The sequence below is a fragment of the Anopheles nili genome, chromosome 3, assembly GCF_943737925.1.
Source record: "Anopheles nili chromosome 3, idAnoNiliSN_F5_01, whole genome shotgun sequence".
Taxonomy (NCBI): Eukaryota; Metazoa; Arthropoda; class Insecta; order Diptera; family Culicidae; genus Anopheles; species Anopheles nili.
In genome coordinates this window covers 26431047-26451109 of record NC_071292.1, presented here as the reverse complement: position 1 = coordinate 26451109, position 20063 = coordinate 26431047, and the positions used below count along the sequence as shown (strand labels likewise).

Below are 20063 nucleotides of genomic sequence, written 5' to 3'. Positions count from 1 at the left end.
CGGTTGCGCTTCGTTTTGCGCGCGATTTCGACACGCTCACGAGGTGGTAAATGGCGTAGAGGGTGTTTTTATTTTTGAAGGTGTATGTAATGTCCTCTAATAATGCACGAAACTACTCAAAAGAAAAACAATGTATTAAGAGGCAACTTTTGGTATTTCTTTTTGTAATGTGAAATTCAAGCTGACACGGGTTGCTTGGATCGCCTTTTCGGTCTCACACGCATTCGACACGTGGGTACAGTGCTGGACCAAAAAAGAGCTGCCAATTCTCTGCCTCCTAAGACCAAGTGAAAAATAGTGAAAAATAACAACAAAATAAAGGCAAAAAAAAGGCCACTAACCAAAGAAAACGCTGCCCAACAGCGATGATGGCGCGTGCGGAGGCCACACGGGTGTATGTGTTGTTGTTGTTGTTGTTGTTGTTGTTGTTGACGTTGCTCTCCCTTTCCCTCCCCACCGCTTTCCCAACCCTCCTTCCCCACCCACGAAAAGAAGGGGAGCGTTTCCAAATGGATGGATCGCGTATCTTTCGTGTGTGTGTGTGTGGTTTGGCCGCTCGGGGGCCTCTGATGCGCACGCGGCCATCCCACGCGCCAGAGCATTTAGTTTTACGACTCGCGACCGATTTGTTGGCGCGATTTCTTGCGTGACGCCAAACCCCCCCCCCCCTCCTGAACCGATCGCACGCAAGTCACTTTTCAGCTTTGACTCCACGCGGTTTTCAGGTAGGGTGGGTTAGTTGTGACGCCGTTTCCAGGGAGAGACAGAGAGGCAGAGTGAGAGAGAGAGAGATAGAGAGGGAGGAAGGTCACCCGACCCCGGGGGGAGCAGGGAAGCCACCAGCACCACCGCCATTCACACGCGAGGCGTATTTTCCAGCTTTCATTCATGAAAAATCTCGTCCGCCCGTCCGTGTGTCACCTTCGTGAAGCCGGTGCACACGTACACGATGGGTGGGCAGGAACGGCAGGTGGGATGGCCGCAGGCGGGGGAAGAAAAAGCTGGTGGCGCCGGTGTCTCAAGTGTCTGGGAGCCCCGCCACTAGGTGGGAAGCGCCAACTGACGGGTCCCAACAATGTCTTGCTTCGATTCGATGTGCTTTTTTCTTTCTCTCGCTCTCTCTCTCTCTCTCGCTCTCTCTCGCTCACTCTCATGGGTGGTTTTGTGTAGGACGAGGAGGCGACCCAACGCTCGGGCCGGCTTCAAGGGCCTGTGGTGGCCCATCCCACCCGGAACGCCTCCATGAAGGAGGTTCGCTGGGTTGGCCGGGCTGGGGTGCGATTATCTTCCCTTTGAAATTTATTTCATTAGACGACGAGTGGAAATGTCTATTCCGGGAAGACGTTTGATGAATCTGCGCCTGCCGTGTGATGAAGTATGGCGTTCGGGTCAAGACGTGCTGGATGATCTGATTCCCGTGGTCTTGACGTGTGGAGTTGTTCGGTTCTATGTGCTATGAGTACCTGGGTTCAAGGTGTTGGCAGTCTAGTCTAGAGTTACTAGAGGTCTAGAGACCCTTAGAGTTTCTTCAGGAGAACGCATAGGTTTAGCTTGGGAATTGAGGTCAAAATTTGATTGAGACATCTGCTCGAATAAGTCACATGATCTGGGGAAAAGACCCACCAGGGTACTTGAATTTCAATGGGTTTGGGGTGCAAGTTGTACGAAAAACGCTCACAAATCTCCATTCTCACCTTTGCCGCAGATGAATCTAACGATGAAACTACTGGCGCTGCTGGCCCTTCTGCTGGTGCACTCATCCGGCCACCGGATACAGCTGTCCGACTCGATCCTGGACATCATCAACACCCGCCACGTGGAGCAGATCCTGGCCGAACGTCGTGCAAACGCGTCACGCGAACACGAACGCCGCTACCTTGCGCAGAACGATCTGGACGAGGACGTGACAGAAGACGGCAGTGAGCTCTACCAAACCCCGGAGGTAGCGCTCGATTTCGACTTCCACGGACGTCGCCAGGGACACCGCCATCAACCGACACCAACGTACAACGGTTCCGGCGGTGGAACTGGAGCCGGAACCGGATCCGGTGATCTGCTCGCCGATCTGCACGCGTACCGAGGCGACAAGCTGCTGAAATCGAGCAAAAACGCACTGCTGGTGACGCGCAAGGAGTATCTAAAGAAGGACTGGTGCAAAACGGAACCACTGGTACAGCGGATCCGCGAGGAAGGCTGCATGAGCCGGACGATCATGAACCGCTTCTGTTACGGCCAGTGCAACTCCTTCTACATCCCGAAGTCACCCAAACGCAGGCGACATGCCGCCAAGCCGACCGTCGCCAGTTACTCCGCTGGTCGGCGGGAGCTGGATGGTGATTTCGAGGACGAAGACCTCACAGGACCCGCGTTCCGTTCGTGTGCGTTCTGCAAACCGAAGAAGTTCACCTGGGTGACTGTTACGCTGCGTTGTCCGTCGCTTGTGCCGCAGCTTCGACGGAAGCGCATTCAGCGCATCAAACAGTGCAAGTGCATCGCTGAACCGCTGCACTAAGGGTGTGCAGTTGCGTGTGGGTGTGGGTGTGTGTCTGTGTGTGTGTGCGTGTGTGTGTTTGGGCCGGTGTGCGAGAGTGCGTGTGCGAGGAAACCTGTGTGCTAGGGTTAGGGATTTGATTAGTATTATTCGCCGTATTACGTAGCCTATTACGAAAGAAGAAGAAAAAAAAACACGCTTGTTTCCGTTTGAGGGCGGGCGTTTGTTTTCTTTTTTTTTCCCTCGCGTTTCGCCACCTTTTTTTTTGTGTGTGTGCCCATCTTTCGCGGCCATTGTCGTGTGGTGTGTGGTGGGTTTTTCCAACCTTCCATTTATGTCCGCGTGCGCAAGATAAACGCGTGCGATGGACGTTCCGTTCGGTGAAGTTGCCAGTTGCCGCTCGCTCGTAGGAAGGTGGTAATTTCGCGCCATCTCTGCCCGCGGGAATGATGAATGGTGCGCGAATTTGCCAAAAAAAGGATCCACCCTGGGGGGGGGGGGGTGGGGGAGGGAGGGGACATCATGCCGTCTCGCTCCATCATTCTACCTTCTTGCTTGTTTGCTCGCAACGAACGGCATGAATGGTGGTAGCTTTACTCGCTGATTCGTTCCATGTGGCCTCGCCAACCGCCATGGGCGCATCCCCTCACTGTTGAGGGGGGGGGGGGGGTAGTTCCGACTTGGGGGGCTGGCTTCGGAAATGGGGGTGGTTTGGGGAAATCAGCACCCTTGAGGGTGGATGTTTTGCCACTCGTCGTTTGCATCCGAGTGTTGCAGCAACTCCAACGCCTCCAAGGGCTCGTTCGCGGCACGTGACCGATTCGCGATTGATTGGGAGCCATTCATTAGTCCCTCACCGCCTACCCCGCCTACCCCTTTACCTAGCACACACCCCCCTCCCCGCTAGAACACCCCGGTGTTGTGAACGGTAACCGTCAGCGCTCCAAATTCAGCGTCATTCGAGGGGCGAAAACGTCCGTGAACTTGTGCTGCTGATCTCTGATGTCATGGTGATGGTTCCTCGGCCAACGACGGAAGGCCCAAGTCCCAAGGCGTGCGATGAGATAATCCTTCCCGGCCGAAGGGGTACGAATAAATTAGTTATGATTGGATCGGCTCGCTGCGAGAATCGGCGAGGATCGAGAGGGGCAAACCGATGTCACCTGGACGAACGCAGACCACGGTGGACCACGGCTCATCCCATCGACATAAGGGTGAAGAAATCGGAGATAGCGGCTTCGAGCTGCCGCAACATCGAACGAGCGGCGTTAATTATGGACTGGTGGTTTGGCCAAGGCTTTCGCGCCTTACGCGTTCCTCCTTGCCCGGGTGTCGAATTTCCACGCGTTCCGGTGCGGCCAAGGCGCAATAATAGTTGGGCCGAACGAAGTGAGTCATGGTTTGGGCTCGCATCCACCACCCCTTGTTTAACCACCCAAAATGGATGGCCGCCCGAATGGAGCACCGAAATCCTGTCGCCATCTTTGTGTCTGCATAAGTCACCGCAGCACGATTTTTTTTTGGCGCTTTTGTTGTTCGTTTTTGCCGTTGTTGCGCGTGTGGCCGAAATCTGTGCCGAATTGTCACTACATATGCGCCACCAATGGATGCCCCAAACGCCCTGGAATCACCTGCATCGGATGAATCACCGTCGCCAGGGTGTCCGCCGGCGATCGGCAATCGGATACGATCGCGTTTGTGTGAGTCTCAGTCAATGGCGCAAGGGTTGGATCGGTGGAGGATACCCGGAGCATCATGGCATTTTGCAGTGGCACCTTGGTCGTTTATGATGCTAATGTGCACCGGCGGCGGCGGGTGGGAATGTGAGCTGGGGGTGGGGTGCGAAATTTATGTGAAATAATTTCCACTAAAGACGCAGCAACGGATCGCAAAGTGCAGGAAGGATTCCTCGCGACCGATGGGAAGCGATAAGCTGATGGGATGCGCCCTGTCCATTGGGATCGAGGGAGGAGCGAGAGAAAGTGGGGTTTGCGTGACAAAGAGGGGGGATAAATTACGCACATGCACATGCAAGAGCGAAAGCGAACGATGCGAAACTGCACAAACAAATGAGCAAAACAACAACAAAAAAAAAGCTACCCCTTGTGGAATATAATAAACATGAAGTAATGAAATCGTAACCACCTTTCTAGTTGTAGTTGCAAAGAATATTTATTGTCTAGCCGAACCAGCAGGAAGAGCAGTGAGAAGAAAGAGAGAAAGAGCAAGGAAAAATGCGAAAATTTTCAAATAATACATAAGCACAAAAGAAAACCCATTACACCAGTAAGTAGTAAGAGAAAGTAAAGTAACTCCGGGCGGAGTTGTTCTTTAAAGCACCATAAACTCATTGACACTGAAATACCATTAGAACGAAACGAGATGAACCAATGCGAACGATAGAGAGAGAGAGAGAGAAAGAGTGGGAAAGCGATCGATTACGGGGACGATTACAACCAGTAGATATGTAAGAGCAAACTAGATCCTGTAAGCGAATGCCATGTCGAATAATGTAATGCGTTACGAGTGTGCGAGTGAGTGTTTTTTTTTTAAATATATTTTGTGTTACGTTGTAAGCCAGGTATTTATGGAGGAATTGTAAACGGGCGTTTTGGCGAGTGCGACAAAACTTCCCCACATTGCAGCAGTATTGAAGCTATTAGACGAGAAACTGACCGACGGGAGAGAGAGAGAGAGAGAGAGAGTTCCTGTTCAATTGTAAAGATGTTTCTTTTTTATTGCATAAAACGACACGACGAAAAAATCGACGGAAAAGGGCTCTTAAACTTCCAGAGTGGCATTTTGAATAAAGCAAACAAAAGATTTCCCCAAAGGGTTTATCTCAACACACAAACAAACAGTCAAACGGAGACACGATCAGCTGCAGCACGATCAGCTGCGGGCGTTTAAAGGGATCGGATTGGTTTGAGAAATATGTGATTATGCAGCATTTGTTGTTCGTTGTTAGCATCCCGCTACAGGTTCGCTCACCTGGTACGGGAGAGCACATTCACTTAATCGAAATTAATTCACAATACCGAATTCTTGGGGAAGAAGAAAGCTTTGGCCACAAGCTTCGGCTTCATATGTTCCTACGAATGTAATACTAATTAGTCATTGCCACCGTGCTTGCGGCGCCTAATTGGACCAGTTGTTAGCCGCGGCAATTAGCCCTTAAATGGGCTGAGGACGTGCCGATAGACGCGCCAGCAGCAGCAGCAGCAGCTGGGATGCGCAAGTGCTTTGCTTTTCCCGTGCCCAAGCGCAGGTTTGGAAGGTGTGAAGCGATTGGCTCAGGGCGTAAAGGGTGTACGATGATAAGGCGATTTTACGCCCTTCGCACGCGCAGTTGGGTGGTGGCCCGCGATGAAGGGTTACACTTCTTGCTGGGCCGAGACATACGGCTCCTGGATGGCTAATTTAATCTAAAAAACCGAACCGAAGTCAATGTTCTAGTAATTGTTTTCACAGTTCCAGCGCAAGTGAAATAAAGCGTCAGAGAAAAAAAAAGAAAAAAGAGAAATAAAAAAAGAAAAAGAGAGAGTGTGAGAGAGTGAACGTAGAAGAAGAGTCACATAGCAAGATAATAAAAAACTGAAGCTAATAAAAGTTGATAATGAAGTTGTAAAATGACACAAAACAAATGTGTAAACGAAAGGAGACAAAAAAAAACGGAGAAGCACAGCAGTACAGGCATATAAAAATAAACCATTAATAAACGAAAACTAGGAGCGAAAGCTGTGTTGCTGATTTCCTTCACATTTACACCCATAAAAGGCCTCAACCTCCAAAGGACGATCCGGTTTTCCAGCACCCATGCACCGCTTGCGGACGTGTCAATCGAAAGAAACCGAACGAACGTGCGGATTATTAGCATTTTCCGTAATAAATCAGCCATAATCGCGGAGTGTGTCAATTTTCGGGCTCCTCCCTTTACGACTGCACTTCAGGAACGATTGGGTTTTTGGGCGATTTTTCGGTCGTTTCCAGCGGGGTCCCTTTTTACGCCAGCTACCGCATGGTCGCAACCATGCGACGCACAAACACACAGGCGCGCGTGAGCCGAGCCCACAACAACGCGATGGCGTGCCGAAGCCGCTTATTAAATAATAATACTCAAACCCTCGCCTCGAGCGGATGATTCCGGGCGAAGAAATCCCGCACAAAAAACCCGGACAGACAATGTTTCGGCGAAGATTCCCCGAAAGTCCTGCGTGTGGGGCTCGCACTCGGTCACGCTATCCGCCGTGCAATGGCGCCTAAATTGCGAAACCGGCTCGCTCGATGGGTATTCTTCGCGCTTTTCTTTCCTTTTTTTCGGATTCTTGCTCCCTAAAACGGAGGGCTCGACGGGTGCCCAGGAGGGTGACTAATAAAACATCTGTCCATCTGTCTTGATGCTTGATGTATGCTTTCGGTTTTGTTTGGTTCGCGAGACCCGCGAAACCCTCGAGGACGCGTCTGGGCACTGTTTACCAACAGTTCGGTGTCTCGCTATTTCGACGAAGGATCTGCCACTGGGGCCACCGAAAACCTGCCAGACCGGACCGAACCAGCCAGTCAGCCAGCCAGCCAGCCAGCGGCAAATAAATCTGTCTGAGCCGCGCATCAACCGATGGGTAAATATATCTCGGGATTGATTTTTGCACATGAAAAGAGTGATGAATAACGCCACATCGCTCACGGGATCGACCGACATATGAGCGCTCGTTGCAGAGTATGTTGTTTAAACGAAGAAAGAAGACGTTATCCTTGCCGTCGGTGCCACACCGAAAGGACGCGCCATACCCTAAAGGCTAAAGATGCTAAATAATTTTAACATCCAATCCGCGCATTCCAACTCGGCAAACCGTCATTATGATTATGTTGCATGAATGTTGCGCATCGCAGCACCAAAAGCGGGTCGTAAAATTAACCCAAAATGGCCACCAACCGACCGACTGCCGGGACCGACGTGGTGACATATTTACGCGTAATGGTATCGATTCTGGCATTCAATTACTGACCCCGGGGCCGGCTCGCGTTGACTGCTTCTGGAAGCGGGATTACTGCGGCTTACTGCAGCGCGTTGCAGTGCAGGGAAACGATCAAACGACTCACTTACGAAACAAAGCTGCCGGTAGCTTGCCGGTAGTGCATCGGCGTGCGTAATGCAGCCCCGCCGAAGTGTGGCGGAAAAGGGATTGGCGCAAAATGGAATGAACGAAAGGATGTGCTGCCTGGTTGGTAATCACTTTCGCAGATTGAATTTGGACGCTTCCAGAAGGACTCCTTTTTGGCGGGCGTTCGGTCCATTTCGCTGTCTGGTTGTCTATTGCGCACGACTGATTTTTGAATGCTGTTATCATTTCCATCCCATTCGGCGGCGGAGGTCCTTTTCTTCGTGTTCGTTTTCGATTCATGCGCTCGATGAAGCTACAGCTGGTAGAGGGTCAAACAAACAAAAAAACCCCGGGCAAATCAAATTGAAACGCAGGATGGTTGAGCGGGAAAAAAATTTACTTCGAAATATTTTGATTGCACAAAATCCACGAGTAGCGGATTTTTGGACGGAAGCGTAGAGCATTTCGGCCAATCAGCACCGGCTTGAGGCACTACTTGGTGGTGGCTGGCTGTGGTACGTGAGCGTGTTTCCATTCTGCAGGACAGCGAAAACAATTTCCGTGTCCTGTGACTTTGGTTTCGGCGGGATTGGTATCTCGTCTAGTGCCTTCATAACTTCATAAGTCTTCGCTCCGTCATCGTACTCGTTGATTCGCGCGAGTGCCCATCGCGAGTGGCGTAACAAGGGTGTGCTTCTTGGTCGTGCCCTGGATCCGTCTCCGTGGCGGGCTCGACTTCTTCGCCGGAAATGGGCAATCGCGTCGATGATATAATCTAGTGTGGTTCGGAACGCGGAATGTAACCGGTAAGAATACGTCAGATCGGGTGACATACATCGTACCTACTCATTTCGTCGAAGGAAAGCTTCGGTTCGTGGGGTAGCAGTAGCTTCTCCTTTACCGGTAGTGTTTCACAGGATGCGTAGAAACTGTCTTCATCAGAGGACTGTGCGTCGGAAGTGGCTCGTGGTTGAAAGCATCCAATCAGTTGATCAATTCCGTACAGCACTGAGTCGTCCAGCGTTGGCCCGAACAACGCCAGCCGCAGATCTGTCACGTTGTCTCTAGTTCCGCTCATGGTGGGGTTTTTCACGGAACCTTAAGTGAGATTTGAACTTAAAAGAGCCTAAAACTGTTTATAATTTCTTCTACACGTGATCTGACAGTTGAGCGGCAGCGCGTTCCAAAGGATACTATGATTTGAAACATCATGGAAACTGCAACAAAGAAGTAAAATTAAATATGTTTTAACCAACTTTATGGCAGGATTCATATTTATACGGTTAAATATAAGCACAAAGCGAGTCACCGGAGTTAAATTTAAATATAGCTAGTTGGGAAATAGAAATCGAGTCGGATATGCGTTTCAAGCGAAGACACCATCGTTACGCGTAACGGTGGGAAATTATGGCACTGCTATAAAGCTTGCTTGTAGGTTGAAAAGCACGAAAATACAGGGCTAACGAACAAAAATTATATAAAGCCCAATAAAGTTGTACTACAAAATTTTCCAAACAATTATTTGGCTCTATATTAGGAGAAAATAATTTGGACATCACCACTATTATAAATCAAAATAATTGTAGTTTATTGTTGAATTAATAAATAAAATAAAATTAGCATAAAACAACAACTGCAATTCTTACGGTTATATGATTTTTAGGTCTTGTTTGTTTTACTTTTAATCACCCGTCCAAACTACTTTCAAATTCAATTTTAGCAATCGAATGGAAGGATAATTGTTCATATTTATCGATATCGACACCATTATGTAGTGAGATACCGTTATGAAAACTACTGTAGTTATAAAGCTTAAAATTCAGTTTGTAATACTTTCATAACGTGGAATATTTCACAATTGATGATAGAAATAGAAACCTTGGGGACGTCACGCATCCGCTGTCTCATTATTAAAATAGAACTATGCAAAGTGCATCCGGAGGCACGTAGGACTCTGATTTATCGTTCCAATGGCCATTTATTCGCAATGAGCTTGGAAGAAGACGATGTACGGGAAAGATTGGCACACTCTACCCACCGAAGCTATGTGCGAAGGCATATGTAACGATGGAAAATGAGATTTCTCGATGCACGTTCAGCACCCGCGTGTTAATGACCATATATTTTCTCGACGCGATGGCCCAAACGTGCGCTAAAACGTGCCCTACTAGGTGCATATATCGCGTCGCGTTATAGTTATGATGATATCGAACAAAAGATTCGATAAAAGTAAATTTGAAAAATAACAAAAACAGCAACCACCCAATAAAAGAAGGGTTTAAGACCCTTCGGTGTTCCTTTGCGTGCGGTAAAATGGCGACGCTTTGCGCTGGGCCGTGGGCGGAAAAATCAATACACGGCGCCCAGAACGAGCGAACATTTTCGGTCCCAGTGTGACCGGGCGCCCGGTGATTTTCCCCACTTTTCCATAACACGCATAATGGCGTAATCCCCAAAGCGAGCTCACTCTCTTTGGTTCACAACAAAAAAAAGGTTCTTTCGTACGCAAACGCTCGTTCTTTCGTACGCCGTGCTCTTTTTCCCGTTGCATTCCTCGCGCGTAGCTGCCCCGAGGAGAAAAGAAAGCTCGTTGGCAACCGAAATGGCAACCCAGAATGTATCCATATCAACGAGGCCATTTCTAGAGCCAGCCATGCGAACGTAACATCGGCCATCGGTTGGTACATAGAATCCACCGGAGTAGGCGGAGTTTAGGCGGATCCACGAACAGGTGGAGCAGTTCGAGGACGCGTGGGGATGGAAGGTGGCCGTGGGGAAACAACGCAGGCTCCAATGGGCGCTCGTTGGTGGGTGGTTTGTTGGGCGCTGTAAATTAGTTCGCAGGTCATTAAAACGCGATTCCGAAGGCTGCGGGAGCAGGCAAATGTTGGGTGGTTTTTAGCAAGAAAAATCTCCCCAGCTGCAGCTGCCTGTGCCAATTTGAATAGTCGACCATCTTGGCGTCCTGGGAAGAGGATAGAGCATGCGAAATTCTTGTCGTACTCCACCCAACATGGGGGCGATTGCATGGAACATGCGAGCAGCAAATTCATCGGAAATGAGTGGATAAACAGGCAAAGATGGAACGCAGCCCAACGCATCGCTCGAAATGGGGCTAAAAACTGCTCGAGTTGGTTGCTGTGACGATTTCTCGAAGGAATTTATTTGAAACAAGTTCTGGGATTTATATTAAACAAAATATGGTGTTAGAGAGTCAAGGAAAATATTAGGTAAATTGAGTAAAATGAGTCACTAAAACCATGCTCCCATGGGGGTTTAAAAGTGATTTGACTTATTGTCAGTAAAACTCCATTATTTAGTAATTATTTGATACCTTTGAACATTTTTTAAAATATTTATCAATTTCATATTGTAAAAAGCTTTACATTAAGGAATAATGTATAAATATGTTTGTATATCTAAATACTGTATTACGTATTTAGATATAAAAACATATTTATACATTATTCCTTATAAAGCTTTTTACAGTATGAAAGGGATAAATATTTATAATTGCACATACAAGTGCATTTTAATATGTTAAAACTGACATTCTTAGGATGCTTCAGCCTTCTTAATTCCGGGATTTCCGTTTCACAAGTAAATTAGTACTGAAAAATGAGTTATCTAATCTGTCTGTTTATAAATAGAGTTACAGATAAAAATCTCGAGAAAATCTCATGAATACGAAGATTGGGATTTATTTTCCTTGCATTTCCTGCTGTTATCGAAATGACATTTACTCGGAATGCTGTTTGCCACCATCGATCATAGCCGATTAAATACATCGCTTCTTCGTTTTGTTTCATCTCCGGCACCCCCACACCGAACGCTCGCGTACAATGAAATGCCTTTTTCCGCATGGATGCATCCCTCGAACACGGAGGGTTGCCATGGAAATGGTTTTTCAACGACGTCAAAAACCTACCAAAAGTACTGCATTTCACAGCGGTTGCCTTGGCAGTTCGATGCGGAGGCAAATTTTGTACTTTGCCACCGTGAATCGATCGTCGATGTGGAATTCGGCTTGGGTGAAGTTCTCACCACCACCACCTACACCTCGTGGCCGGGAAAATCGAAAATCTCACACCGGTCCTTCGACACAACCCCACCGAGCCACAGGCTCATTACATCTCATCTCGCCACCCTTCGTGCAAGTGCTCGAGTTACCGTTAAGTGAGTGTTTGAACGACTTTATTAACTTCCGCCGTGACCGATGCGAAAGATTCGAGCAATGTTGTCAACATCCGCGCGCGCGCGCGCGTGTGCCCTTCCTCGAGTGTCCTTGCTTCACGCGAGCGGATAAAACGGGATGACGCATGGTGCCAACTCCACGCATCCTTGGAAGTCTTGGAAGGCCTCTACGGAGGTAAAATCGCGAAGACCGTTACTGCTCTATCCTCTCTGCACGGCCGACTCAGGACGAGTGCTCGCTCGAGAGGTCAGGAGTCAGAAGTGGCAATAAGGTGGCACCCCGAAAACTCGCACCAACTGAGGGTGGAAGTTATGGGAATGCCTGAGACGCGTGTCGGTTTGCGATCGACCGTGGCGAATGGGATGGCGCGAAGTCGAGAAGGTTGGGGAGTCGTGCGACCGACGATGGAAAAGCGCGACCCTGTGTGGGTGGGAAAATGGGAAAAGGGAAAAGAAGCGGGAAAAATCGGCAAGCCCGGGTGAAATCGACTGTGCGAGACCGATAAGATTGGACGGTAATATGTACGCGTTTATTATGTAACAAGCCGCCCTTTGCGAGGTATGGTACTGCGTGATATGATTGATAGTAGCCTGCGTGGTTGCGTTTATTATCGCAGCTCTATTTCTTCATTTGTACGCGGTATGCGGAATAAAAACTCGGGATTAAAGTAAGCGATGTTGAACGATGGACCCAAGCGTTATGTAACGTGCGTGATGTTCACATTAACCCATATTTAAGCCATTCTAAGACGAATGTTTTTACGCTCTACGTTTTCTACCTGTTTTGTCGCTGGTTTGGCTCCAAAAGCTGAGCACAGGATGGCAATACCTACACGTATCCACGTTAGATAAACGGATGCGCTAAAAACGCACCCGATACGACATCTGCCAGCGTTTGAAACTCGGTAAAGCAACGATAATGGTAAACCCAAACCTGCTGCTGCGATGCTCACGCCTCTGCTGATTAGGCGTGCAGCCGTTCGCAAAACACTTTACTTAAGGCGCAAACACCGGCCGCGGCACGTTTCAGTCGGCGTACGGTCATGGTCGGTGTCTGCAGGTGGTCACGGTGTAAAGTTGGTGGCGTTTGATTTGGTCCGGGTTTGTTTCGATTGTGTTTCATTTTTCGGCAATGTTGCGATCGTGCGTTGTAGTGCTCTACATTTCCGTTGTGGTGCTGGCGGTTCGCGCGGTGCGTTATGATGATGAGTATGAAGCAACCGTGGCTCTGCTGCCGAACGATCTGTTCTGTGATGAACCGATTCAGAAGGCATCGATTGAGCAGGAATCGAGTAAGCAGGAGCCTCCTTTGGAAGTCGCTACACCCCAGCAGGTGATCCAGAATCGACTCATAAAGTTCAAACAAACGGTGGATCAGGCTGTCGAGAATGCCAGGCGCAGTTGTCAGGAGAAGCAGAAGCTCCCGGTGAACTACTTCCTGTACACCATGCCCTTGTTGTCACTACTGGCAGGTACGTACCTAACGTGGGGAAGATCCGTCCACGAACATGAAGTACTAATTGAGTTTCCTTCCCATTTTTCCTTGGCCGTGCTCCGTCTACAGGTGTGATGCGGACAGAAGGATTTCCAAGGTCTCCCGTGCAAGGACAGCCTTCTCAGCAGTCGGGAAGTGGGCTGTTGCAACCCCGAAGACCATTAGTAGGCAGCGGATTGAGCGCTTCTACGATGAATCCTCTTTCAGAGATGATCCCAACTCAACCTCAAGGTGGTGTTCTCATCGATCTCAACAGAGTCCTAGGACGTAATGTAGTACCCTTGCGAAACGAGCTGCCAAGAACATCGATAGTTCAACCGGCCGTTTCCGAACACGTGCTAACAGGTACTGGTCCAGATCGTCCTAAGGCTGTTGTCGAGAATGCGACCCCAGAAGGTGCATCCCTAACCGGGAACGTCTTAGGAAGAGATGAGACTGTTGTTGGATTGTTGCGTAGTGGCACGGAAACAAATGTGCCCGCAGCGGACTATGTGCTGGGGAATGCTGTGGGAACTGCTTCTAGATTGGTCAGTTTAACGCAACGTTGAGCTGCAGCTCTTCTCCCAACGATCGGTGCAGTTGAATGTTTTACAAGTGATTATAATAGTAAAGTAGGTGTACAAATATGTTGTGTTACTAATAAACTGAGTTATGTTTCCGTTAATGAAGATTGATAGGCTTTTATTGGTTTGATAATGAAGTATATTCATTTTTACCAATCGTTTCTCAGGTAATTTAAATGAAAACTGTTCAAATCTATAAGAATGATATGCATTTCGCAGAAAATTCAACGATTTCCTCGATGAATGTATTTATATTATTTCCATTTATACTAATAGCAGTGGAATAGATTCGTAGGTAAATATTTTTTGTGGATTGCATATAAACAACATACTGATTGGATTGCTACATTGTTTGGTTTCAAGTGGTTGTGAGAATTAAGTCCACATAAATTATGTCGTTGTTGATTTTACTCTGGGTTATGACATCCCTGCTATATTAATCATCTATGATCCTTATACAATTATGGTGGTGTAGTTAGTCATGTTTGTAACGACCAACAGGTACAGATTTTGCAGTTTTTATCTGATATCAGTTACGCTCTCAACTGAAAATGTCAAATATCGCCGTTAATGCTCTGTCATAATGTGTTCATTTTGATCTCGAACCATTCCTTATACTGTACTGTCTGATTTTGAAAAACAAATTTAAATATATTATGTTTTAGAATTTCACTTCACAATAGGAATCTTTTATCAGTTTCATCCGCATCAAGTAACCAAATTTATATCGCTTAAAAATTTGCTGTTGTTGGCTTTCAGTAAAGAAGCTAATATCCATTTAATATAGCTTTGGCGTTCATGTTTAACATCGTACATCAGCCTAGAATTTGATTCCAATATTGTGTTGAAAATATACATTAATAATCTATGTTCGACTACAAAAACGAGCTTTGCTTCCAGAACAGCAGTTTTACGAAAGTAAAAAGTCTGCAAACATTTCTGCTACTGGTCTTGTCGGCAGTGATTAAAGGCAAATATTCCTTCCGTCTCGACTGGGCAGCACTAGCGGCAGCAATCATTCGATCGCATTTTTTCCACCTCGCACGCAAGGTGACATTTCCCATCACCAAGCAGGTGCCGCCTGACGAATGGTGCCATTCGCACAAAAAAATCACATCACGGTTCTAAAACTCTACACACTAGCTGCTCATTTTTTTTTCTCCAAATACCGTCCACTTTCAACGTACGGAACGCGGCGTCTAGCCGGTAATGTGATTTCCATTAACAGCCCCCGAGACGGCAAAAACCAGACAGCGGAGGTGGCCGTTGACAGTGACGCACAAAAAAAAAGTTAGCGAAAAAAGGATGCTCAAACGCTGCACGGGTTTTCCACGGGTCTAAGCGCGGGTTCGCGCAGCCATTGTGGTTGTCGTGGGCCCGGGCAGAATTTCACCACGGTTTCGTGGCTCAAAACCGGCTACAGTTTCGTCACCCGCGGTGTGAGTGCGTCCTGGAGAAGGAGAATCGTCGACATGCGGTTGGATGGGGGTCTTTTGTACATAAGCACCGTACGGATCCTGAGCGCATCCGAGCTCCACCTTCGCCGGTCGTCGATTGGCGTACGCCTATTGCGCCACCTTATGTAAAGGTAGTCAGTCAGGCAGTAGCTACTGTTGCCACCCCGAAATACCCGGGGCCCGAGATTTCGGATGCTTCTGAGTGGCCGGAGTTGGAGTCGTGTGAGTGTGCGTAGAGATTGGGGGGAAAAGCGCTCCAACACAAGCATACACACTGTCGGCGCGTGCGCGTCTTTAGACACTGGCATTTTCCCGAGTGCCAGAACGGGCACGGAACACAGCTGCGAGAGCCAGCTGGTCCTGGGAGAGTTTGGCCGAGTGTGGCGCTATTCGCTTGACAGGATGCCAGACAAGGACGAGCCGGACCCGGGCGTACAGCAGACGATTGCTGACCGTCGTCGTCGCTAGTGCGTCGGTGGTGTGAATTTTTGCAGCAGTTCCCGCCGGAGTCCGTCGCAGGCAGTTCAGTTGGGTGTTTGGCAGCTCGGTTGCGCACAGCAGCGGACCTTGCGGACACCATCCGTGTTCCTGCCGGTGAAGGGTCGGGCATTTGCTGGACTGGATCTGGTGCTGGGGCTGGGTGGCGTCTCCGCGAACTGAAGGACCTTCCGTGGTGCGGGTTTTCATAGTGCGTCCGCTGTGTGTGCGCCGTGTGTGAGTGTGTGGGTGGGTGCGTAGTGGTTGGCGTGCGTGTGGGCGAATGTCCTGGGTGTCCGTGTCATCGAGCAGTTCCGGTTTCCGGTGCAGTGAGACCGATTCCGCCATCCTGGATGCGTCCTACAGAGTGACAATGTTCTATCGAGGGTGAAGCGAACGGAGATCGATGCAGTTTTAGTCCTGCACGTTGGGTGCATTAGCTGCGAGGGTGGGTCCGTGTGTTGAAGTGTTGATTGGGTCTCTGCCCTCGCCCTCGCTGGTCTTTTAGACGCGATCAGCAAACGATAAAAGGTCCAAGCCCTCCCAAACACCCTGCAGAGCGCGTGTGACTCGAACACTGTAAGTAGAAATGGAAATGTTGGGTCACAAAATGTATTAAAACTTTTTCCAACGGGCCTTTGACACCACAGCGAACGGTCCAGATTGTTTGCGCAGCCCTTAGAAGTGTGGGTTGTGCGCATGATCAACCTAGTGGAGGTCATAGAGCATGCCCGTTGCTGATCATGTGCAGAAACAAGGCCATATTGTGCAAAGTGTTGTGTAACCGGAAGCTCCTTGTCAAGGATTTTAATCTTTATCTTGCTAGCTCCGTTTAGAGTATAGTTTGAACATGAATTCTTTAAATTCAATCTAACAATCAAGTAGGAGGGCTGAGATATTCCAAGCATCTCAATTGACACATGAAACTGAAGGTATATTCCAATGTCTGATAGCTTCATGGATGATGCAGAGACTACTTCATAGCTGTTATAAAAGTATATGAATCAAAAAAATATTGCTCATTTCATATTAATGTGCAATGTTTTTTTTATAAAAATATAAAAATATTGCTGCATTACAGCAGTATTTGAATATGCACAGTTAGCGCGTGCAATGGATAGTGATTTCAACTTTTTAAATACAATTGCGCATTTTAGACTTATGGATAAGTTTGTTCGTATGCCATTATATGTCAAATTAATGTATATGTGAAGATCTTTATTTTATCCTATTTTTTACTTAGATATTTAGCTCTATAAGTTTGTTTTTAATTTTACCATTTTGAAACTATACTCAAAATCAGAATCAAGAATGATGGTGGTCTGTAAATGTGATTATTTTAATTCTCGTTGATCTATTTTTAATATTTTCAATGTAATATATTTTTCGCAATGTAGTCCGACCAACTCATTTGATAAATCTCTATATGCTTTTCATACGCACAGAAAATTCGTCGTGATTATGGACCGACCTATCATCGCCCATTAAGGGCCACGTTCGCTAGATACCCCTCGTTATCAGCTGCACACTAGCGCACCTATCAGCAGCCTACAGTAGAAAGACCCCGTTCTCCGGCTAGAGCTGGACAACGCCCGATAATCACCACCTGAACCAGCGCCGTATCCAAGCAACGCAAGATGCCGGGTTTTGCAGATTTCAAGGACCGAGCGTCCAACGTTTTCAGTGGGTAAGTAGCAACCGTTCTCCTGCAGGAAGTTAGCACATCTTGGGCTTACTGGTGGGCCTAGCATTAAGGGTTCCACACTTGTTTGTACACCGAAAAACCCGCGCCCGAAAACCCCGATTTGCTAGTGAGCGGCTTTGTGAGCTTGACGAACAGCAGCAGTAGCGAAGCGACTCGTTCGTTAGCAACCATGCGTGAGATGTTGTGGAGATGGAGGAAAATTCGCTGATCGGATTTGATGCGCTCATTGCGTTTATGATGCGTGCCATCGATCGGTTTGTCGGTGATTGGAAAATCCCGACAGTAAATTGAGCATATAGCGTGACTCATGAAGGACGAGAAGAAGGCATGTATTTATTGTTGTACTTCCGCTCATAACATGATATGGGAATTACTTTCCTTCTCTTTTTTCGAATGATAATCGATTTGAAAATTTTTTCGAACTCCAAAATTTCAATTGCATTTGGACCACAGTCAAACATGGCGAAAAACTAAATTTTCTGACAATTTTTCATCTCTTACAAATATAAATCAAGTCGAATATTTATTGCAACTGATAAACATAATCCAGCTCCATAGTTAGGTGCAAACCAACACAGAAAGACCGCTTTACACACTGCCTAAAAAATACCATCATTTCTAAGCGGATTGCTCGTCGCATCCCTCCACAAACCAGAGGATTTGCATCGTTTTCAAGCGTTTCGTTGCCCGGACCATCGAGGCACGGACGACCGAAGCACGGATTGTGCGGATTTGTTTATAAATGACTAAAGTACATGTTTCACTTTCATCGGTTACGCCCACTCAGCAAACGCTTCGCAATCCTTGGCCGCCTCGCAGGACGAGCAGCGCGCTCGGAGCGGGCGAGTTTTCAAGCGCCTACCGGCCTGCCTCATCCATATCGTGCCTGCCTAATAGAATTTACTTATGATAATACCGCCTAATGGGAGCCTAATGGGAGATTACGTGCCGACACAGCGGGTGGAATCGGGTGCGCGGACTCCACAAGGACGACACAATGTCTGTGTGCGCTTGCCGGCAACAGCAACTCGATAGGCAAAACTCCGGACACCCTTTTGATGGGGTGGAGTTTTGCTGACGGCTGATGGACGCATTTTGAATTTAATTAAGCACCGAACGAGGAAAGGGTGTTTCCGTGGCGCAGCTTCCGGGGCCCACCGATGAGGAGATTTATGCAACGAGACCATACACGTGGGCACAGGGAACTTCTTTGCCGTGTGACTGGAAGGAAAAGGAAGGAAACCGTTGGTTCCGTTGCGCGCGTCCTTGCACCGTGGCTGCGGGCACTTTTTAATGAAGCTTGCGAGCCGGGCGAACTTTGTATTCACCGCACAAAATGGCCATTCCCGGGGGCAGCAATGTATCGCCGTACGTACGTCAGAAATCAAAGAACCACCCTCGAATAAAAAGCGGAGCATAAATATTAAATGTGATATGGTTTCACGTCAAACGGAGCAGAGCGTTTCGATCGGTTTTTTAACCACCGCCGGCGAGTGGAACACGAACGAGCCGACGGTGACGATGGAGAGGGCATTGTTCCGGCCAGAAACAGTATGAAGTAGTGTGCAAGGGGAGAAAAAAGGACGAAGCGTGTAACCGTGACAATATGAGCGACGCCGCAACGCATCAAACGGCACGTGCGATGCCAATTTCGCCACGCTTATGCACCTCTAATGTGGACACTATGTTTGAGGCACTCTGTTTTCCATCCCTCCACTTCCGGTTGGGTCTTTTTTTGTTGTTGTTGTTGGATGCTCTCTCTACCTTCGAGCCATCTTCAAACAGCACCTCAAGGCGTAGACGATCGGATCGGATGGCTGTCCATTCTCGGTCTCGTGTAGGTCGCTTGTTTTCTGCCAACATTGAATATGCGCCATCTAATTCGACCCCCGGGGAACAATTTGTTCGTAGGTTGTTTATTTGTCGCATCGAGAGATCGGTGGTGGAAAATGTCCTCGCGCGAAGGAACAAGGATACGACGTTTCCCGCGACGTTACGCGCACCGCCTGCTGTGATGGTAGCAGATTTATGAGGACCTTCCTGCCGTTGGGTGGTAGACCTGTCAACGCCCATTAGTTGGCTCACGGTGTTGGAAATTAATTTTATTTCGTTCGCGATGTCCTTTACGTCACACGGGGTGGTTTATTGTTTATGAGATTATAGCGATTTGAGGATGCATCCGATGATAAATGTGATGAAGCATCCATCAGGCTTAATTCAGTGGAAGAGCAAGCCACGGCGGAGTACTGTTTTTGAATCACATTAAAATGCTTAATACACTTAATACATAAAACAATAATAAGTCGAGAATAATTTCATTTATCATGCTAACTAATTTGGTGCTAAAATTCGAAGCAATCTTAAATATGAAATTAATTTTAATCAAGTTGTTATAAAACACCACCAAGTTTAGATTAAATGTAAGGATTAAACATGTTAATCAAAGTATGTAGGTTGCCACGACAAATACTTCATGAAGAGGACAAAAGAAGGATCCCCTGAAATCTCAATCCAAGCCAATGAATTTATTTTCGCCCCAATTTGAATGGCTATAAATATTCAATAGTTATTTGATACGC

At 47.8% G+C, this 20063-nt stretch overlaps 3 protein-coding genes across 3 annotated transcripts in view; 2 read left to right on the top strand and 1 right to left on the bottom strand.

The window, feature by feature from the left end:
* Positions 1-214: 214 nt before the first annotated feature.
* LOC128723965 (uncharacterized) lies at positions 215-8671 on the bottom strand. The gene is made up of 4 exons (XM_053817730.1): positions 8440-8671; positions 8105-8368; positions 342-439; positions 215-277 (listed from the first exon to the last, which is right to left on the bottom strand). Exons 1-4 carry the CDS (start codon positions 8669-8671, stop codon positions 215-217), a joined length of 657 nt encoding a protein of 218 aa, XP_053673705.1.
* On the top strand, positions 1706-2512 carry LOC128723106 (gremlin-1-like). Its single transcript, XM_053816816.1, has one exon. The coding sequence runs from the start codon at positions 1706-1708 to the stop codon at positions 2510-2512; it is 807 nt and encodes a 268-aa protein (XP_053672791.1).
* A 4248-nt stretch (positions 8672-12919) lies between the features above and the next one.
* Positions 12920-20063, top strand: part of LOC128723964 (vesicular glutamate transporter 1) — a 30091-nt gene continuing 22947 nt past the window's right edge. The window contains exons 1-2 of the mRNA XM_053817729.1: positions 12920-13259; positions 13352-13379. Of these exons, the coding sequence (XP_053673704.1) occupies positions 12920-13259; positions 13352-13379 (368 nt within the window). The remainder of the gene's footprint in view (positions 13260-13351; positions 13380-20063) is intronic.

Bases quoted from the DNA above. Each gene is read 5' to 3' on its own strand.
- LOC128723106 (XM_053816816.1), top strand. From the start codon at position 1,706: ATGAATCTAACGATGAAACTACTGGCGCTGCTGGCCCTTCTGCTGGTG.
- LOC128723965 (XM_053817730.1), bottom strand. From the start codon at position 8,671: ATGAGCGGAACTAGAGACAACGTGACAGATCTGCGGCTGGCGTTGTTC. The intron at 8,369-8,439 runs GTAGGTACGATG...GAACCACACTAG, and splicing joins GCTTTCCTTCGACGAAATGA to ATTATATCATCGACGCGATT. The intron at 440-8,104 runs GCCAGCCACCAC...AGGGAAAGGGAG, and splicing joins AAACACGCTCACGTACCACA to AGCAACGTCAACAACAACAA.